Source organism: Pleurodeles waltl, chromosome 10, assembly GCF_031143425.1.
Source record: "Pleurodeles waltl isolate 20211129_DDA chromosome 10, aPleWal1.hap1.20221129, whole genome shotgun sequence".
Taxonomy (NCBI): Eukaryota; Metazoa; Chordata; class Amphibia; order Caudata; family Salamandridae; genus Pleurodeles; species Pleurodeles waltl.
Window position 1 is genome coordinate 625406801 of NC_090449.1, and position 22497 is coordinate 625429297.

Genomic DNA, 22497 nt, shown 5'->3' on the forward strand with positions numbered 1-22497 from the left:
CATGTATATTTGCACCAGAATGTGGGAAAACCTAAACCAAGAAATAAGATGCACTTGACCCCATTGTGAGGAAGATTTGGAACTCTGTTGATGTGGGCGTCTTTCCTGTGCCACACAAGTGGGATAATTTCTTACCTAGTGAGCCATGGACTTTGCAGTTCTTCTGGACACAAGGAAAACTCTACACACAAATGTAAAAGAGTATTTTACAATCACCAAAATGTCTACTGGGCTCAAACTGGGTTTTTACAGAGCACTCGCCTGCTGTGACCTGATTCAAAGGAAAAAAGCAAGACTGCCTTACACGCAAAGCAGCTAAATCCCAAAGGTCTTCGAGACAAGCACCAGCTGACAAATCCATAAGGAGGATACCTAAATGAACCATGCCAAGAGGTGCCCTAAAACCCTTGTGGCCCAGCAAGCATCCAGAAAAGAAAGGTACAAAGACCATTAGACCACTTACTGCTGGGTAGTGAATCTTGATTTTCCTGCTCAACGTTTAAGGTGCCTTTATCAGCCCCTTTCCTGCATCAGATGGCTATGTAGGCTTTATTTTCAAACCCTATGTTCTGTTCAATGGAGTTCCAAATCATGCTTTCAAGACACCATCTTTCTAGCGGCTATGTTACAGAAATACTATTCATTAAAATCAGTTTTCAAAAAAGTGATGGATGGAATGCTTGAATTATTCTCAGCCACTGGTAATTACTGGGGCCGCATTTCCAATCCATTTTTATTTTGCACACCATGTCACCTCAGTTTGGACCCAGCCGTATGGAAATCAGTCTTGACCCTGCTCCATTTGTAACAGACCAGCGCAAACTACCACGTCAGGTCCTCCCTGAATCGGAACACAAGCAACCCAGGACCAGTTTCAACCTATTCATGGGCTCATCAGCTGAGTACAGCTGGGTTTCAATAACACAGTGTGCATGGGACCCACATCTGGCATCCGTTTTCGGCTTTAAGCCTGAAGTCCTTTTCTCAGTTGGAAGTGCAGAAAAATTTCAGTCCACTGGATGATCCCACTGGAAAGTGACCGGCCTTTTTGAAGGTATGGAGCACCCTAAAGCTCGCTCTCCCGTTATGTCATAGCAGGTGCTGACCCACTTCTACATCGAACCCCACTCAACATAATTTGAGTCCATTTTAATGCTATACAGGGGATGTGAATTCTTGGTCTGCACTTTCAGAATTGGTTTGGGTGGGTTTACAGCCTTTGTTAAGAGTACTGCTTTTTACAGCAGGGTCGTCTCCAGACTCAAGTACCCACAACAGAGATACAAAGAGATGGGAGCTTTCTGCACCTGGCTCACCAGAAGCCATACTGGCAGTGATTAGGAAAGAATCAAAAGGCTGGCCTCACCTAAAGGACCCTTCTCACCCTGAACAACAGAGACTGCAGTCCCATCATTCACCACCATGACATACCAATCAGAAGAGCTACATGAAGGATAATCAGCAGCTCCTCTCAGCAAAGGGCCCTATTCAAATATCTAAAGGAGCCCCATTTTCTCTTTCAAGATTTCAGTGTTAAAATCACCTCCCTAATTTCTGGAATATAAGCAAAACACTTCTACTTTCTGTAAAAACAACCTTGCCTCAGTCTATTGCAGTGGGATAGGCCAAGGCTTAAGGCAGTGAAACATGACTGTATATCATACAGGGGACATTTCTATCCCAACAGAAGCCTTCCATTACCACAAGGAATTCCAAAGACCTCAAATCATTGCTGCCAGACTCCTCCTCAAACAAAAAACATCGGATCATATCTTGTCCATGCTAGTACTACTCCATCGATATTTTTGTCACACAAAAACTAAATTTAAGCCTTTCCGCCAGGTCTCATATATGAAAGCTCCCACATATCCTAACCAACAGTTTCTTACTTACCATCTGACCAGCCACCAGAAGTTACCCTCCCAGCAGCCGGTTACTGCTACAGACTATGGTGAAAGTCTCTACACTTTCAAGGCTCAATTTTTTCTTTATATACCTGAAGACCTACATTTTTTATCAAGCACTTCAGTTTGAGGAAACTTAAGCAGATTGACTGTCTCCATCTTTCGGTATTCCTCCCATTTGCCATGAGCATTTTGATGATTTTTATGGCTGCACTAGTCCCTACAAATATAACCGTTATAGATTAAGAAGAGCAGGAGATTTTGTGACGTCAAAGGCAGTCATATATTATGCCTTGCTTACTCTGGACAGTTTTAAATCAGCTATAAAATATCACAAAACACCAACCCCCCCGGCATTATTAATGTTTAGCATAGCATGAGACTTTATAATCCAGGAAATATGCAAACACATAAAATACTCATGCAGTCTAATAACCTTACCTACAAAACTTTGATTTTTGGTCTCCCATAGCGGTGCTGCTCGCACACCATTTGCTACCAAGGCGAAGAAAGCTTTCTTTACCTGAAAGAATATTTAGCATACTTAAGAATGCAATTCAACACTGCATAATACTTTTTAAAAGAAAAATACAGACCACCAGGAACAGCTGATAGCTACTTATTAGAAAATATTAGCACCTTTCATATTCAAAGCAAAACACCCTAAAAATAAACATTTGGAGACATAATTTAGAATGCTTCAAAAGAAACCAGCACGAGTTGACACACTGAACTGCACCATTTTACAATACTGCTGATTAACGTTGGTGTAAATTTAAAATGTAAACACATTGAAAATGATTACACAATAAGGATACTGAAAATGAATATACAAAAAAATGGCTCAAAAGGATGCAGGTAGAAAAAAACGAATCTTTGAACCCGCAGAAGAAGCAGACAAGTAATGCAAAACAAAGTAGCAATTGGTCAGAGAGTTGAGGACTCAGATATGCTCGGTCTAAATCAATCTAGCATCTACTCATGGGACTTTCATTCTAGCACAAGATGTGGAAATACAAAACATAGGATCCAATGACTTAATGCATATCTAGAAGCAGTAATTCCCTTGTGAGCCGTGTTGAAGGAAAGGAAGTTCCAGTTCTGTGGCCTAAAGAGTTCTAACAAGATAAATAGCAGCACAGTAGACAACAAAGGACGAAGATATGATTCTTCTGGGTAGATCTAAATTACACTCTATCACATCCGTTTTCACGTGAAATGCAGAACTATCTTATCTGCTGAGCGTGGCTGTAATGTTTGGATGGCTGTCAATGCGTGAGATAGCCTTCTTGGAGAAGTGTTTCCTGCCCGTTCTCTCGTAAGAATGTACCTAGCAGGTTGTCTTCAATTTCCCTCTCTCCTGTGGCTGACATGGCACAACATGAGACTCTTCTCCCCGATTTCATTGGTATGCTGGAATCAAGAGGAAGTAGGATGTATGGTGACTGGTGCGACGCTACAGAGATTCTGCTACTGGGATTACATTTTGAAGAAAATATTTTTAAAGATAGCATTACATACTAAACTATTCTGAGAAACGCGAATGACAAAAATTACTAGTTTAAAATTATGAAATCACTACATGAAAATACATTAATTAGGATACTAAAATAAACATTAAAATTAGCAAACTGCTTATCACAAAGTTGCCTGAGTGCAGATTATATATATTTTTTAAACGAATTACCTAACTCACTTTGACACAGAGGGCACAGAAGCATTAATCAAATGGAAAAGAAACCAACTAAGACAGAGAATGATATTTTATATTAATGATATTTTTAAGGCAGCCCTGGACAATTATTTTATTCATACAGACAATTTTAATTTCTACCACCGTATAGAAAACATCAATAATAAAATAACAACAATAATAATAAAACATCAATAACATTATGCTCCAGCTTTAAAGATATTAGCCATCAATTGCGGATTTGGAAATCTGCATGATGAATTAAGAGGATCAAATATCATGCATAAAATAATACCAACATACAAGAGAGACTTTGGGTTAATGGTGGCTCCTCCCTCAAGGATGTTACGGCAATTGTACAGAAAGTAGAATTATTGGGTAGATGAACTAAAGCCGTTGTATCGTCTGTAGAATAAACACTAATAACATTTCTCACGGGCTAACAAATTGGAAGAATGAAACCAGTGGTGATGTAGATGTCAAAACAGAAATACAAAAGCAGAAAAAATATCTCCTCGTTATAGATGTGTGAGTAGGAAACATTTAGCATACAGTATAATTTGTGCTACTGTGCTTTAACAATGTCCCAATTGTGGCACTGTAGGGCATTTTTCAAAGGTCTGTATGAAGAAAAGCAGTACTAGTAGGATAAAGTATATTATCAACAATTAAGGTAGTCACTTAAGGTAGGCAACAAAGATGTCACGTGTAGGTCTTCAGAAAGGGTCTTGAAGAAATGAAATATGTCCCAACTATCTTAATATGCCCATAATTTACCATAACAAGCTGCTAGTGTGGTTTCCTCAGAGGTTTAGGTTTGTTTGTGCCCTGTATGCTTTTCTATGGTCTGTTTTGTTTCATTTAATATAAGGGGAAGATGTGCTATGTTGGTTATAGTGGAGTGCCAGATTTATAGAGCGAAAACAGCCACCTCAGGAAAGACGTCCTGATGCTAGCAGAAGGAAGAGTAGCAGGGGAGCAAGCTGTCCCGTAAATCCAAGGAGAACTAGAAAGAGTTTGTGAAAGGGGTTTAAAGTCACTTCCTGAAGTCTCTTATATTGGTCGGGCATGTAGAAATGGGAATAAGGAGTTCCAAACTTTGGCAGTAACCGCTACTAAGGAATAACCACCACCTAGTCCTGCTTTCTTGTACTTATGCACTTTTACCAGACACTCATGCTTGGATCCAAGAGTACGAGATGGCTGACACCAAGAGAACAGTGAGGTCATGTACGTGTTCTCCCCAAAGTGGTACATTGATTTATGATAAAAGCACAAAGTTTTAAGGAGGCATCTTTTGATGAAGGGGAGAGAGCGTGGTTTAGTAATCTGATTGGAAATTGGAACCAAATGCTTTAACCCAAAGACCAGCTTTGCCTCGCCATTCTGGAGTTACACCACCCTGGACAAGATAAGAGTTTGGTTTGTTTCTGGTCTTTTAATGCAGATGAAGAAAGAAGTGTTTTTCTGATGATACTGATGACTGTTATGCGTTCCATGTTTTTATTTTAACTTAGCCAGAATTTAGATTAAAACCTTACAGATGAGTGGTCTGAGCTAAGGCTCTCAAAACAAACTTGACAAAACTACATTTTTGAGGAATTGCCTCTAAGAGAAAAATAAATTGCTACAAAAAACGTAACTGTCTTCTTTAGTTGGAAAAAAACGATCAGACTCTGATTTGAATTAAAGAGAAGAGTGGTAAAGAAAAAACAACAGGGCATATTAGTCTTTTTCTAGGTCTGCCACGCCCTGGAAGGAAAAAGCAGAAGACATGACTCGAAGATGTTCAAAAAAAAAATTAAAAAAAATAAGAGGTATGGAAGATGGATAATGGGGGTAGGGGAAGTTGGCACCAACGCAGTGGAAGATAAGGAGCACAGGGCCTCACTGCCAACACAAGGAGTTGTAATTCACAAAAATCTATGTTCAACCTATGACCTATCCCCAAACTCCCTTTCCCTTCACTGCCCCAGGAGATTCTAGGTCATACAAAAATGTGAAAGGACTGGTTGGCACCTCAGATTAGCAAAAGGGCACCAAAATATGCTCTATAATCATACGCACCTTCAATTCCACCCTGAATCATTTAGCCCCGGTCAGTCTTTCTCATTCTCTAGACAACCCCACCTACACTGATAAAGTTGCAGCTGTTCAGTGACAGGAGACATGGTCAAGGAAGCTACAGGTCAAACTCTTGACTCTCCTCCAGCACTCCAACGCATTATAACCACCTCAGCAGCAGAGAAGAGGAGTAAGCACCAGCCTTGCCAATAACCTAAAATGGCAATCACAGTGAGGGGATCCAGTGGGCTTCTCTTGCAGTCATTCGTGGTAATGATATTATTGGCCGCTTTTTTTCTCAGCCTAATCAGAAGAGCAACAATTGAAAAACAGCTCCAAGATAAAGACCCACCCTCAGTTCCTGGGTGACATTCATAATGAAGGTGAGCACCTGATCTTTGCTGCGCATTCCTGGAAAGGTATGCTGAATGGGGGTATGATTGGGTCTTTTCACTAAGCCTGCAACCACCCTCATCAGTCAGAGAACAAATTCATGACCTTGTATCAATAGCAGGAACTTGAATGAGTGTTGTGTTATTATATATGAAATACCAATTGTAAACTACAAATAGATTTGCTGCTGGTGGACGAACAGGATACAAAAAGTCACACGAAAACACTTTTCACTTTTGATCAGTTGTTTGTGACTTGAACGTTTTGTGCAGACTGGGAGTGGAAAGGAGTGGATCTATAGGGCGGGTGCAAAATGTGACTTTACCATTCAAACTCTTGTAGGAAGTTTTCTGGGGACAAACAGGAAAAGAAGCTCTTGATGGATCCCAGTTTCAATTTGCTCTTCCATGCTTGATGATCATCTGTTCAATAGTTTTTTTCACTGTTTTAATAAATAAATTGTATAAGTATCAGAGGGACATAGCAGCAGATGAGTCTGCAAGCTTCTCAGTTTTGATAAATGGATGTAGAATCCTATTGGTTGTTCTTAGGTGAAAAAGCTGCCATTTCAACCCTTCTGTGATACAACAACATTTTCACTCAAGAAAAATCATACTGATCCATGTATGGATCATATGCATGATTCTTGAACATGTCCACATGCTTTAACGTATTAACAACACTAATACTGCTTATCAAATTACTGCTCAATTACCTATTTACTTAATCTCTGACTCAATTTAAGGTTCATCATGAAACACTACTAGATTGACTAAAAGAAACTGGCATTGATGGAAACATTATCGATTGGATCTTCTCATACCTTATGGAGAAATCAAGCATCCTTTCTGAACCTCTCTTCACCTTGATCCATTTAAAATCAAGGCAAGTGTACTTCAAGTTGCAATCATCTCCTACCCCTTTTCAACAATTACATCACTCTACTTCAAGAACTCATCTCATCTTTTCACCTTGCTGGCTACAGCTACAGATTACATAAAAATAATTCTTGAATTAAAAAAACAGTAACCCTAACACTTCAAAACTAGGTGATCACTTCAAAGTTGTTGACCAATTAATGATAAAGAACAACATTAAACTCAATGTATAAAAAAAATGGAAACTTTAACATGTGGAGACACAAAGAAATAGGAGCAAAACCAATAATCTCAAAAGAAATAAGAAAACTAGACTCAGTTCTCTTGATGAATCAAATAAAAAAATCTCTAGATTGCAAACCATGCTTGTGCCCCAATATTTTCATGCATCTGGAATTTAGTCAGATGAGACATTCCTTCTTATTTCAATTCTAGATTATATAAATGTCTCTGTACCATGGAACACCAACTTCAGCTATGAGAAGGCTTCAAAGGATTCAGAATTCAGTTCCAAGAAAACTTTACATGTAAACCTATGAGATCACATCTCTCATGCATTGAATAACCTTTATTGGCTCCCAGTCGCTAGGGGTGATCAACTTTCAAAGTAATATGCACTACACATAAGGCAATAGAAGTGACTAGTTTTCCTGCAGATGAAGCTTTAGTGATACTCAAAGAAAAGGACACTGTGTTCCAGACTAGAACCTCGGTTAACCTTATTCCCCACAAGAAAAAAAAAAAAACAGTTGGATGTACATCCTTTTCCATACAAGCATCTACATTATGGACATCACTTTCAGCAAGGATTCAAACCATCAATATTAACCTAAAATTCAAAAGGATGATAAAGACTTGGCTATTCCTAACATGAATCATCAGCAGATACCAGACAAGCACTAACATTCTACTCCCATTAGGAAAAGGGACAGCATATTATTCCACTTAATACAACCCTCCAACACCAAAGAGAAAAAAACAGAACCTTATTTGTAACAACAGTAAGAAATATAACAAGTAAATGAAGTAATGCTAAATGCCCATCAAAAGGAAAAAGTAAAGAACAAATGGGTATACCCTCACAAACCAACTGGATACAACGGTCTGATTCTTATAAAACATTTCTCACAGCAATCTGAAAGCCTGTGACATAATCACTGTATATAACATGACCTTGCTTGCCAACTGTAAATGAGGCCCTGCTAGAAAATGCTTGAACTACAAAGTAAGCATCAATGTTTCTTCATAATTCACAGTTTTGGTGCGCAATCAAACACAATTTGTATACAACAGTTTGGAATGTTCTTACTGATCAGACCAAATAGCACCATTACTCTGTATAACATTCCAAAATTAATGGTGTGACAACTGTTCACAAGTAACATGACAATGCTGTTCCTCAGTTATTCCCAACCTGTGGTCAGGGACACCAGTCGGTCCCTAAAGCCTCCTCAGGGGGTCCGCGACTGCTTGGAAAATTAAATAATATTAAAAGATTAGGTCCCCAGCATTTAGTACTGACTCAGCAGGGAGGTCCCCAGATTCTAATAATGATTCAGTGGCCCCCCCGGGATCCAGTAATGATAACGTGGGGGCCCACAGAAGTCAAAAGGTTGGAAACCACTGCTTTACCCACATGCATGACTACAAGCACCTTCACAACGTACTACCCAAAGTTTTGACATTTTGTATACTGTGAAACATTGTATTAGATCAAGTACATTAAATCAGCATTATACTGGAACTTCAACAATCCTGCATTAATCTGCACAACAAAAATGTTCCAAATTGCGCTGTTCCCCTAAGGAACAGCATGATTAACTACAAACCTAATTACGGACAGTGGGCTCAGAAGGAGAAATGTACACTGGTCTGCAAGGCACTTCAGTGTCTTTCTGGGGCAATAAGCAATATTATACACAAAAATATGCATGCACACATAGATACATACACACCTGAACATTTGTGGCAATGACCACTGGGTAGTTATAGGTCACTTTCCATATGAAGACCGTTTTTGTTTCACTAATAACGTTGGTAACATTTGACTAATTTTCATGAAACTTTCCAAAAAAAAGTTCATCCACCTCAGCATTTTCCAGGGAAGTTTCATGGTGATCAGTCACGTGGACAGCAAGAAAAAGAAGCGCCCCAGACCAGTGATTTCCCACCATAATTTCCAACTGGAAACTTCTGTTGCAGTTACAGAAAACAGCTGAAGACAATTACACTAAATTTGGCAAAATATCACAAATTTATCAGAAAGTAGGCTTTTCTTGATTTGGTGTAAATCTGTACAGCTGTTTTCTGGAAGTTTATGTTAAAATAGGTGCTTGGCTGTTCTTGAAATGGTTAATAAAAACAGGTATCTAACCAACTGGTTCAGCCAGAGACCCCCCCCATCCTACCCAGATATCATAATTTTAACATGTATTTGCAATGCAATAGGTCTCGCATATTTCGAGTAAGTTAATTGTCATCGTTACGTAACAGTGCCCACAAGCAAAAAAATAAAACAAGAGTGGAAACTGAGAAAAGACGACTTAACAAAATAAAATAAAATAAATTACAATAAAAGTTAGCTTTAAAAAAGAAAGCTTTGCAATTTTGTTTGTCTTGCCGGGCCCCTTTTTTGCCAATCAGCCTTCTGTTTGCGGGCACTGGAAGTTGGAACAAAATAGTACCTCATTCATGTCTGGAGCAGCGGACGGGCACTAATAAGATGAAACCAATTAGTGCTTGATCCCTGCCCCACACAAGGAAACGGAAGTGATGCCAGACTTGCCTTGATGAATTACAAGGCTGTAAAGAAGATTGCCACGCAAACCAACAAATGGTGACCAGCAGGCAGGCTGCAAGTCCTTTCCTGAAAGAAACAGTGCCTCGCAGACAACTTGTGCAAGTGCATGCACTCACAGGCTTGACCCTAAAAATCAGTGCCTTGTGATTTTTCCCCCTTGGGTTGTTTAAGAACAGCGGGACTGGGAACGGTCCCACTGTACTGAGTAATATTGGCTGGTTGCTGCAATAAACAAAATGCAGCAGCCGCCATTACAGGACTCAATCCAGAAGTCCTGAATTTTCGTTTTCTCCAAAAGTCCATAAGTTAGCATGGTGAGCACACCCTGATCGCCAGAAGCATTTAGACAGGTCCCAAAGAGGTTACACCTTTTCAAGTAGGCCAGTCAATCACCTTGCCTACTTTTTACGCACCTCCACATCCTTCTCATGATTAGGAGAGACTCCACTGTCTGGACCCAAAAAGAGTGCTGGCGTTCTATCTCAATTGTACTAAAGATTTCCGGGTGGATGATCAACTCTTTGTTGGATATGTGGGTGCAAAGAAAGGGAAGGCGGTGCAAAAATGTAACATCTCTCGAAGGGTAGTTCTTTGCATCAGGATATGATACGCTTTGGCCATGAAGCAGCCCCCTGAGGGCTTGCACACTCATTCCACCGGAGCGAATGCTGCTTCCACTGCATTAGCACATGGAGTTCCTGTCCTGGATATCTGCCAGGCAGCTCTGGGACATCCTTGCACATGCTTACTAAATATTACTGCCTGGACAGTCAGGTCCGTCAGGACGGCTACTTTGATTGTTCCTTCCTGCATGATCTTGGTTCGTAGCCCACCTCCGAGGATGGCATTGCTTTGGTATCTATTCTAAGGTAAGGAATCCGCAAGTATAAGTCTCTATCAGATGTACAAGTTACTTACCTTCGGTAATGATATATCTGGTAGAGACATTCTAGTTGCAGATTCATTACCGACCCATACATCCTACCTGCTTGCAAACTGATTTCTTGGGGCAGGATTTCCCCATTCAGGGCCTTAGCTCTGGCACAGCAATCTCAGTGTTATTCGCGGCTCGGCGCCTTGGGGTGGAAAGCCGTGAAAAGAAACTGACATCACTGTGCTGATGCGGCGTCTATGTACTACTCCAGACGTCATCACGGAGACTACGACGCCGACGCCCGTGAAGTCGCCTGACACCACCTACCGACGTGCAAGGGAAAATTCTAAGGTAAGGAATCTGCAACTAGAAGTCTCTAGTAGATATGCCTCATTGCCCTAATAATTGTAGCTCATATTGTATTGTAGATTGCAGGCTTTTCAATAAATATATTGAAAACCATCCTGCATTTCATTCTTTGCCTATGTGTGTGTATTGACCTTTTGCTAATGAGGGAAAGGGGTGAGACTTGGAGACCACGACTTCCACAGAGAAGCCACTGAGTGTCATGTTTCAGGCTGCCACTAATCACCTTTCCTTCAGGTTGGGGTGAGGTGCTGCTAGCTAGCCGAAATGGTTGGGTGGGCCGACAGCTGCCAAAACGGTGTGAGGTTGACTCAGTCACCCACAAACGGGGGTGCTGCCGACCCTAATCCAGCAGTCTTGTTCTAACAACGGGAGTCCTACGACAATACAATGTTATCAAAAATTAACTCCGTTGGACATTCCCACTGGAATTAGTGGTGAAAGATCCAAAAGGGTTTATAGGTCTCCTATCAAAAAAGACACAACAAGCTTCAAAAGAACAAGCTACTTACCTTCTGTAATGTTCTGTCTGCTGAATAATCTAAATAATGTATCAGAATTGGATAAAGCCTTCAGCATCTTGGATAACTGGCATTGTGGACGAGGCTGAGGATACACCTTGGTAATCTTACAGAATGACAGGCATCAAATGGGCAGAAGTAGGTTTGGGGTCAGAGACCGTTGTTGGCATTAGATCTAGCACCTCCGCCAGCACAGTAGGCAAGGGAGGGACTGGTGTGGGCTCTGGAGCCAACAAGCAGCCATGAATTGAGTCAATATGGGACTGGAAGTGGGTCTCAAGGAGGAAGTTGGTGACATGGGAGGGCCTGCTAGCATAAGACCTCCTGCAGGCCCCTGTGGCTCCATTGGAACCAAAAACACACTTGATGCTGCCAGCAGTATCTAAAGGATCTGCAGCATGACCTCTTTGAAGTTCGCAATCAGCTATTGGGTAAACAACTGCCCCAGAATTTGGGGCACACTGTGATCAATCATGGCACACTGTGACCAATCAAGGCACCGGATCAGATTCGGAAGATGCCTGGATACGAGGAACTCTTCATTTGTCAGCCACGTCACTTCTCTTCTGATTTCAAGTGGGAAGACAGAGTTGAGTCTCTCTTGGCTTACTTATCCTCATGCCGTGCTTTCAGATTTGACTTACCTGAAAACTAGAGTGAGAATGGGATGGAGCAGAGACAGCCCCGGAACCAGCCTTGCAACTTTAAGCTGCAGTGAGACTAGTGTTTCTAACGTGACCTGGTCTTCTGCTTGTCAACCTATAGTTTTGCCACTCACTCATTCATCATCTTTGCATGTTTCTCACACTATTCAGAGTTTTGACCAGGTCCCAGTCACCAAAGGCATACATTGTGTGGGTCTATAGCCAAGCTCTTCCTGCAGTTGCTAAATGACTTGAATCCTATAATTTTCAGGGGAGTGATTGTCTGAAGAACACAGGCTAAAAAAGGTTTTACTTTTTAAATTGTTTTTGGAGTTGGAAAATTGAAAAGTTGAGAGGAGTTCTGAATCTGCATCAAAGACCATGGAAAGTAAAGAACCAACATCAGTGGGAAAAGGTGGCTACCTTCTGAATAGATTTCTCAAGTAGTCCCAAACTCATGGACCGGTGAATGGCTGTATATCAATACGAAAACATTCTAAAGAACTGAGCAAGTGAAGTGAACATCTCTCCTCAATTTGGAATCCAAACAATAGTGTTTTGCAAAGCAGTTATCTGCCACGGCACACCACTCGCTAAAGCTGAAGTAGAAGATTTGGCTCCGGTGGAATGATCCCAGATACCTTCTGAAGGCTCATTAGCAACCATGGCATAACAGTTCTCAATGTGCAGGATAAAACATTTTGATAATGGCCTTTTGTGAACTGCATTTCCTTTCATTTTTCCAACATTTTCCACAAAGAGCTGAGTTTTCAGCTTGAAATTACATGTTCTGTCGACGGAGAAGCGGACCGATCTCTTTGAATCAAGTTGATGACATGTTTCCTTCTGTTTTGTAGGATGTGGAGGAGGGTAGAATATGGAAAATGTGAAGGACTAACCTAAGGGGAAAGGAGTGACCAGTTTAAGCAGGAATCACCCCTGGTTCGTAATACCAATTTGTCAGGAAAGAAAAGTTGAATGGGGGTTTAACACCCAGTGACTGAAGTTCGCTTACCCATCTGGCGGACGTCATTGCGATTAAGAAGACAGTCTTCAATGTTAATAACTATAAGGGACAACTAGTAAAGATTCAGATGAGGAACACATTAAGAACCACATTTAAATCCCATTGTGGCCTAATAAATGGAGTAGGAATGTACTTGTTTGTGACACCTATAAAGAATCTCTTAACAACTGGAGACTTAAAGAAAGAAGGTTGTTCAGACAGACCTAAAAAAAGCAGAGAAGGTGGACAAATAATTTTGAACAGTAGCCACCGTAGAACCCTGCTAGTCCAACCAGAGGGGAAAATGTAGAATATCAGACAGTTGAGCGTGAAGGGGATCTATGGAACTGTCTTCACACCATTTCACAAATCTGGACCATCTGTTGGAAACGTCCTATAGCACATAATATAACATCCACCCATTCCGGGGCAAAGAAAATGCACTTAGGTTGTACCCCCAATCTCCAGGCATGTAGGGGGGAGGCTCTGAAGGGTGGGGTGCATAACCTGCCCCTGAGACTGCAAGAGGCGGTCTAACCTAAAAGAGAGACTGACTGGAGGGGGGCACAGCAAGAGGTTAATGAGGTCTCTATATCACATTCTCTGTGGCCAGTCCTGGGTGATTAAGATTACTTGGGCCATTTTTAAGGAGACTCTTCCCCAACACACAAGATATCAAGGGTGTAGTGGGAAAGTATAGTGAAGTGGAAAGTTTCACTTCAAATGAAACGCGTGCCCCAATGCTACCTGTATCAGATACTGGAGGGCACAGACTTTAACAGATATATTGGCCACTTGTGAAAACATTCACTACCCAAGGAGTTCACATAACTGGTAGATGTACTGGACTATGGATGAAGGCACCACTCATGGTAGCCAACACAACACCAGGACACGTTGAATACCACAGTCTGGTAATTTGCAACCAAACAAATCTGATGGTCCTGAGCCCAGGACCAGCAGTCATAGAGCCTCTCCGTAGAGAAGATGCAACACCACTCTTCACCACATCCAGGTGGTATTGTCTGTCAAGATCTGGACTAACTGTCTGCGAACCGATGTGAGAAAGGCTCTGAGAGCCAAACATATCACCCATAATTCCTACAGATTTACGTGCAACATCTGTTCTTCTGGCGATCAGAGGTCTCTGAACTCCCATTACTCCAAATGAGCTCCAAACCCTAGATTGGAGGTATCCGTGATCACTGTTGCCACCCGAGAAGGAGGGTGAAATGGTTTTCACTGAGAGGGGTTGCTGCTCACACTCCACCATTGTAGATCCACTGCAGTGTCCCTGAAAATACTGATGCTGGCTTTTAGCTCTCCGCTATGTTGGAACTACTGCCTGCGGAGCCACCAGTGGCAGGCCCTCATGTGCCAGTGTGCATAGGTGACCACTAGAACAGGAGCCCTTTTGAATAAGCAGTGTTAGAAATGGGGTCTCTGGTTGGCAGTGGATTACACTCTATCGAAGTAGGGACCCTCACTCTGGTCAGGGTAAAGAAGTCCCACATCTAATATAATCTGTGCTCACCTCCTTGGTAGCTTGTAACGAGCAGTCAGGCTTATCTCATAGGTAATGTGTAAAGTATATGTGTGTGTGTGTACACACACACCCACCACAAAAGTACTTCACACCAGATTAGAAAGACAGCCAATATTTATCTGAGTAAAACAAGACCAAAACAACAAAAATCCAACATACACAAGTAACAATATAACTTTTTAAAGGTTTAAAAGAGTCTTAATCCATAGGAATCAATGGTTACATTATCTTAAGCACAAAGTACCTGGGATGCGTAAAAAAAAAAGTGAGGTGTCGAAAAAGCAAGTGATGCATCTATTCTTTCCTCGCAGGTGAGACGATTCGTCCATTCCTTACTGCGGTTCATGGGTCGATGAGAAAATGACACCCAGGGACAAAATTGTGGAAAATCCATATGTGCTGTGTTGATGGATCTGCGCTGAACCTATCAGTATAAAACCCAAGAGGGTCCCTGCTAACTTGTAGTAGCTCATCCAGGGAAACAATGGCTAAAACTGCAAAAGAGAAACTTAGAGCTACTATCGAATACCACTGTATGGATAAAGATAAACAGAAATCAAAGTATAAATAATGAAAATGTCACTTACCCAGTGTACATCTGTTCGTGGCATCAGTCGCTGAGATTCACATGTTCTGCAATAGCTCGCCATCTGGTGTTGGGTCGGAGTGTTACAAGTTGTTTTTCTTCGAAGAAGTGTTTTCGAGTCACGGGACTGAGTGACTCCTCCTTCTGTGCTCATTGCGCATGGGCGTCGACTCCATCTTCGATTGTTTTCCCCGCAGAGGGTGAGGTAGGAGTTGTACTATAGTAATAGTGCCCGCGCAATGAAATGTGCAAGTATGTACCTATTAAAGGTTTAAATAATATATATACAAATGTACAAAATTGAAGGTAACTTCTGAACTGCTACAGGCTTCCGGGGAGGTGGGTGGGCACATGTGAATCTCAGCGACTGATGCCACGAACAGATGTACACTGGGTAAGTGACATTTTCAGTTCGATGGCATCTGTCGCTGTAGATACACATGTTCTGCATAGACTAGTAAGCAGTTATTTCCCCATAAGCGGTGGTTTAGCCTGTAGGAGTAGAAGTTGTCTGAAATAGAGTTCTTAATACAGCTTGACCTACTGTAGCTTGTTGTGCGGATAGCACATCTATACAGTAGTGTTTGGTGAATGTGTGAGGCGTAGACCATGTGGCTGCCTTACATATTTCATGCATTGGGATGTTTCCTAAAAAGGCCATTGAAGCACCTTTTTTCCTTGTTGAATGTGCCCTGGGAGTAATGGGCAGTTGTCTTTTTGCTTTAAGGTAGCAGATTTGGATGCATTTAACTATCCATCTGGCTAGACCTTGTTTTGATATTGGGTTACCTGCATGAGGTTTTTGGAATGCAATAAATAGCTGTTTAGTCTTTCTGATGTTCTTTGTTCTGTCAATGTAGTACATTAATGCTCTTTTGACATCTAATGTATGTAGTGCTCTTTCAGCCACAGAATCTGGCTGTGGGAAAAAAACTGGTAGTTCTACCGTTTGATTTAGATGGAACGGTGAAATAACTTTTGGTAAAAATTTTGGATTAGGTCGTAGGACGACCTTATTTTTATGTATTTGTATAAAAGGTTCTTGTGTTGTGAACGCTTGAATTTCACTTACTCTTCTTAGAGATGTAATGGCGATGAGAAAGGTAACTTTCCAGGTTAGGAATTGTATTCCGCAAGAGTGCATGGGTTTGAAAGGTGGGCCCATGAGTCTTGTTAGGACCACGTTTAGGTTCCATGAAGGAACAGGTGGTGTTCTTGGTGGTATAATTCTTTTAAGACCTTCTATGAATGCTTTGATGACTGGTATCCTATACAAGGAAGTTGAATAGGTAGTCTGCAGGTATGCAGATATTGCTGCAAGGTGTATTTTAATAGAAGAGAAGGCTAGCTTTGCTTTTTGTAAATGGAGCAAGTAATTTACTATATGTTTTGGAGTTGCGTGTAGTGGTTGTATCTGATTATGATGGCAGTAACAAACAAATCTTTTCCACTTATTTGCGTAGCAGTGTCTAGTGGATGGCCTTCTGGCCTGCTTTATGACTTCCATACACTCTTGGCTAAGTTGTAAGTGTCCGAATTCTAGGATCTCAGGAGCCAGATTGCTAGATTCAGCGATGCTGGATCTGGGTGTCTGATCTTTTGGTTGTGTTGTGTCAACAGATCTGGCCTGTTGCGCAATTTGATGTAGGGTACTACTGATAGGTCTAGCAGCGTTGTGTACCAGGGTTGCCTTGCCCAAGTTGGTGCTATCAATATGAGTTTGAGTTTGTTTTGACTGAGTTTGTTTACCAGGTAAGGAAGGAGAGGGAGAGGAGGAAAAGCGTAAGCAAATATCCCTGACCAGTTCATCCATAGGGCATTACCTAGGGACTGTTTGTGTGGGTATCTGGATGCGAAGTTTTGGCATTTTGCGTTCTCCTTCGTCGCAAACAAGTCTATTTGAGGTGTTCCCCAGAGTTTGAAATAGGTGTTCAGAATTTGGGGGTGAATTTCCCATTCGTGGACCTGTTGGTGATCTCGAGAGAGGTTGTCTGCGAGTTGATTTTGGATCCCTGGTATAAATTGTGCTATTAGGCGAATTTGGTTGTGAATTTCCCAACGCCAAATTTTTTGTGCTAGCAGGCTTAACTGCGTGGAGTGTGTCCCCCCTTGCTTGTTTAGATAATACATTGTTGTCATGTTGTCTGTCTTGACGAGAATGTATTTGTGAACTATTATTGGTTGGAAAGCCTTTAGTGCTTGAAAAACTGCTAGTAGTTCTAGGTGATTTATATACAGTTTTGTTTGATGTACGTTCCATTGTCCTTGTATGCTGTGTTGATCGAGGTGTGCTCCCCACCCTGTCATGGAAGCATCTGTTGTTATTACGTATTGTGGCACTGGGTCTTGGAAAGGCCGCCCTTTGTTTAAATTTATACTGTTCCACCAAAGAAGCGAGAGGTAAGTGTGGCGGTCTATTAACACCAGATCTAGAAGGTGACCCTGTGCTTGAGACCACTGTGAGGCTAGGCACTGTTGTAAGGGCCTCATGTGCAGTCTTGCGTTTGGGACAATGGCTATGCATGAGGACATCATGCCTAGGAGCTGTAGTATTGTTCTTACTTGTATTGTCTGATTTGGAGACATGTGTTGAATGACTCTGTTGAAATTGTGAATTCTTTGTGGAGTTGGCGTTGCTACTCCTTTTGTCGTGTCTATTATGGCTCCTAGATATTGCTGTACTTTGCTTGGCTGAATGTTGGATTTTGCAAAGTTGACGGTGAACCCTAGTTTGTAGAGGGTTTGTATGACTTGATTTGTGTGGTTTGAGCATTGTGTGAGCGAACTGGTTTTGATTAGCCAGTCGTCTAGATACGGGAATACATGTATTTGCTGCCTTCTGATGTGTGCAGCGACTACTGCTAGGCATTTTGTGAATACTCTTGGAGCGGTTGTTAAACCAAAAGGCAATACTTTGAATTGGTAATGTATTCCTTTGAATACAAACCTTAGATATTTTCTGTGTGATTGATGTATTGGTATATGGAAATATGCGTCTTTGAGGTCTAGGGTTGTCATGTAGTTGTGTTTTTTGAGCAATGGTAACACTTCTTGTAGTGTGACCATGTGAAAGTGGTCTGATTTGATGAATGTGTTTACTACTCTGAGGTCTAGAATTGGTCTCAGTGTTTTGTCCTTTTTTGGTATCAAGAAGTACAGTGAATAAACTCCTGTGTTTATTTGTGTGCTTAGTACTAATTCTATTGCATTTTTTTGCAGTAGTGCTTGAACTTCTATCTCTAGAAGCTGTGAATGGTGTTTTGATAAATTTTGTGATTTTGGTGGTATGTCTGGAGGGAATTGCAGGAATTCTATGCAATAACCATGTTGGATAATTGCTAGGACCCATGTGTCTGTAGTTATTTCCTCCCATGCTTCGTAATATTGGCATATCCTTCCCCCCACTGGTGTTGTGTGGGGGGGGTGAGTGACGTGTGAGTCACTGCTTGTTGGTAGTGGTTTTGGGGCTTTGAAATCTTCCTCTATTCCTAGGGAATTGCCCTCCTCTATACTGGCCCCGAAAGCCTCCCCTGTACTGTCCCTGGTAGGTGGACGGTGCGGACTGTGAGGTACTAGCTTGTGTGGCCGGACCCCGAAACCCTCCTCTAAAAGGTGTTTTACGGAAGGTGGTATAAGATCCTCTGCTCTGCGGGGAGTAGAGTGCGCCCATGGCCTTGGCAGTGTCAGTGTCCTTTTTGAGCTTTTCTATGGCTGTGTCGACCTCCGGACCGAACAGAAGTTTTTCGTTTACTGGCATGTTAAGTACTGCCTGCTGAATTTCTGGCTTGAATCCAGACGTTCTGAGCCATGCGTGCCTACGGATGGTAACCGACGTATTAATGGTCCTTGCGGCTGTGTCTGCTGCATCCATAGAGGAGCGTATTTGATTGTTGGAAATGTTTTGACCTTCCTCAACAACCTGTTTTGCTCTTTTTTGTAGATCTTTTGGGAGATGTTCAATGAGATGCTGCATCTCATCCCAGTGGGCTCTGTCGTATCGCGCTAGCAGCGCTTGTGAGTTTGCGATGCGCCACTGGTTTGCTGCTTGGACAGCGACCCTCTTCCCGGCTGCATCGAACTTTCTGCTTTCTTTATCTGGGGGAGGTGCATCCCCAGAAGTGTGTGAATTTGCCCGTTTTCTGGCAGCCCCTACCACCACAGAATCTGGTGGCAGCTGAGAGGTGATGAATACAGGGTCCGTAGGAGGCGCCTTATACTTTTTGTCCACTCTAGGCGTTACTGCCCTACTTTTAACTGGCTCCTTGAAGATCTCCTTTGCATGGCGTAGCATGCCTGGGAGCATAGGCAGGCTTTGGTAGGAGCTGTGGGTGGAGGAGAGGGTGTTAAATAAAAAGTCATCCTCTACTTGTTCAGAGTGTAGCTCCACATTATGGAACTGTGCTGCTCTAGCCACCACTTGTGAATAGGCTGTGCTGTCCTCAGGTGGTGATGGCTTAGTTGGGTATGTGTCTGGGCTATTATCAGACACTGGTGCATCGTACAAGTCCCACGCGTCTTGATCTTGGTCATCGTGGCTCATGGCGGTGTGAGCTGGCGAATGTGACGGGGTGTAAGTTGGCGAAGCCGGAGTTACAGGTGGAGGCGAGGGAGGAGGTGTTACCTTCTTTGCTGTTTGTTGCTGAGGAGCCTCTAGTGCTATAAACTGAAGTGTTCTCTTTCTTTTGACAGGTGGAAGGGTACTGATCTTCCCTGTCCCCTGCTGAATAAAGATACGCTTTTGCGTGTGATCCACTTCAGTGGATTGCAGTTCCTGTTCGAATCTGTGTTTTTTCATTTGTGAAGACATAGAATGTTCTTCAGTATATGAGCCTGAAACTGGGTCTGTTGGTGCTTTTTTCGGCTCCGAAAACCCTGTTGTTTGTCTTTTCGGCTCAGAGGTAACCTTCCTCCTCTTTTGTGCCGAAAAATCTTGGCCTCTATGGTCTTCGGCGCCACTGTCTCGGCGTCGATCCGTGTCGACACCGAACTCTCGGTGTCGATGCTTCTCTTTAGCACTCTCTCGGTCCCGAGGAGGCTGCGTGCCGGTGTCTCGACCGGAGTCGGACGATCTCGACACTGAATGGGCCTTTTTCAGTGCCGATTGTTGGTCACCGGTAATTTGGGTTGAGCCATGGCCGGTTGGCAGTGGCGTCCCCTGGGCCTTTTTGCCTTTTTTAAGTTCTGATCTCGACGTCTTACTCACAGTTTTTGTATTGTCGAGTTCGTCGGAGTCTGAATTCTGGATGGAAAAGGATTCCTCCTGTTCCCTCTTCTGTCTCGAACTGTCGATGCTCCTTTGGCGTGGACGCCATCTGCAGTCTTCTCGCTCGACGGTCGCGCAGAGTTTTTCGGGACCGGAACGCCCGACAGGCCTCACAGGATTCTTCGCTGTGCTCGGGTGACAGGCACAGGTTACAGACCGAGTGTTGGTCCGTATAAGGATATTTGTTGTGGCATTCAGGGCAGAATCGAAACGGGGTCCGTTCCATCGGCGTTGTTCTCCACGCGGTCGGGCCGACTAGGCCCCGACGGTGTGCCGAAATCTACCCCGAAGGGCACCGAAGCGCTTCGATGTTCAATGCGTCGTCGTGTGTGTTTATCTCGAACCGGATCGCAACTATACCGTCGAAAATCTTCCGTTTTCAGCTAACTTTCCGTTCCGAAACTCGGAGCGACAGGAACACGTCCGAACCCGATGGCAGAAAGAAAACAATCGAAGATGGAGTCGACGCCCATGCGCAATGAGCACAGAAGGAGGAGTCACTCGGTCCCGTGACTCGAAAACACTTCTTCGAAGAAAAACAACTTGTAACACTCCGACCCAACACCAGATGGCGAGCTATTGCAGAACATGTATATCTACAGCGACTGATGCCATCGAACACTCACATTATATCTTATGTCAACACTCTCATTGTACTATGTTTCCCATCATGGCTAAATGGATATTATACTGTGTCCCATCTGGGCTAAATGGATATTATACTTTAATTTATGTTTATCTTTATCCATACAGTGGTATTCGATAGTAGCTCTAAGTTTCTCTTTTGCAGTTTTAGCGATGGATCCGCGCTGAATCAGGTACTGCATTGATTGTTCTGCTGCGAGACCGGCGCTGTGTCAATTTTCTTCTTCAAATCACCAGCTTCCACTTTCAAGGGCCCAGAGACTGGATTTGGCACCACATGAAAGGACTCTCAGCAGGAGATCCCAGGAACTGGCAGATGAAGTATTTGATGCCCTGAGACTTCTAACAGGAGACCAGCTCAGTTCAAGCCGTTGGAGAACCTTGAAAAGCAGGATGTAGAAAGCAAAGTCCAGTCCTTTCACTTGCAGGACAGAAGCAGCAGGACAGCACAACAAAGCAAAAGGCACAGTGGCAGTCCCTCCTACAGTATCTAGCTCGTCTTCCTGGCAGAATGTCCTCAGTCCACAACTGTTCTAAAGTTGTGGTCTCATAGGGCCAGTACTTATACTCAATTCTGCTTTTGAAGCAGGCAAATGTCAAAGGAAGTCTTTGTAGTGCTCAAGACACTCCAATTCCTGCCCTGGCCCCAGACACACTCTAGGGGGTTGGAGACTGCTCTGAGTAAGGACAGCCACAGCCCCATTAAGGTGCGAGTGTCTGCTCCTTCAACCACTCTAGCCCAGAAAGAACGACCAGGATATACAGGGCACACCTAAGATCACTTTGTGTGACTGTCTAGAGTGAATTCACAAACAGCTCAACTGTTATCCTGACCTAGACGCGTAGTCCACAGCCAGAAAGCGGCACAGAATGTTCACTTTCTAAAAGTGGCATTTTCAAACTTACAATTTAAAGACAGATCTTTTGGTGAAGTTGGTTTTTAAATTGTGAGTTCAGAGGCTCCAAACTCCATATCTATCTCCTACCAAGGGGAAATTACACTTAAAAGATATTTCAAGGGAATCCCCATGTTACCAAATGGGAGAGATAGGCCTTGCAATAGCGAAAACCGAATTTAGCAGTATTTCACTATCAGGACATGTAAAACACAACAGTACATGCCCTACATTTGAAATACACTGTGCCCTGCCAATGGGACTGCCTTGGGCCTACCTGAGGGGTGACGTACATGTACTAAAAGGGAAGGTTTAGACCTGGCAAGTGGAGGCACTTATCAGGTCGAACAGGCAGTTAAAAATGCACACACAGACACTGCAGTGGCAGGTCTAAGACATGTTTACACTACTTCTCATG

The 22497-nt window shown here is 42.7% G+C and overlaps 1 protein-coding gene across 13 annotated transcripts in view; it reads right to left on the reverse strand.

Annotated features, from left to right (window-relative positions):
- PRKAG2 (protein kinase AMP-activated non-catalytic subunit gamma 2) overlaps positions 1-22497 on the reverse strand; it is a 1410703-nt gene that overhangs the window by 104772 nt on the left and 1283434 nt on the right. For all 13 annotated transcript variants that reach the window (XM_069211100.1, XM_069211103.1, XM_069211101.1 and 10 more), the window contains one exon: positions 2346-2427. In XM_069211100.1, the coding sequence (XP_069067201.1) occupies positions 2346-2427 (82 nt within the window). The remainder of the gene's footprint in view (positions 1-2345; positions 2428-22497) is intronic.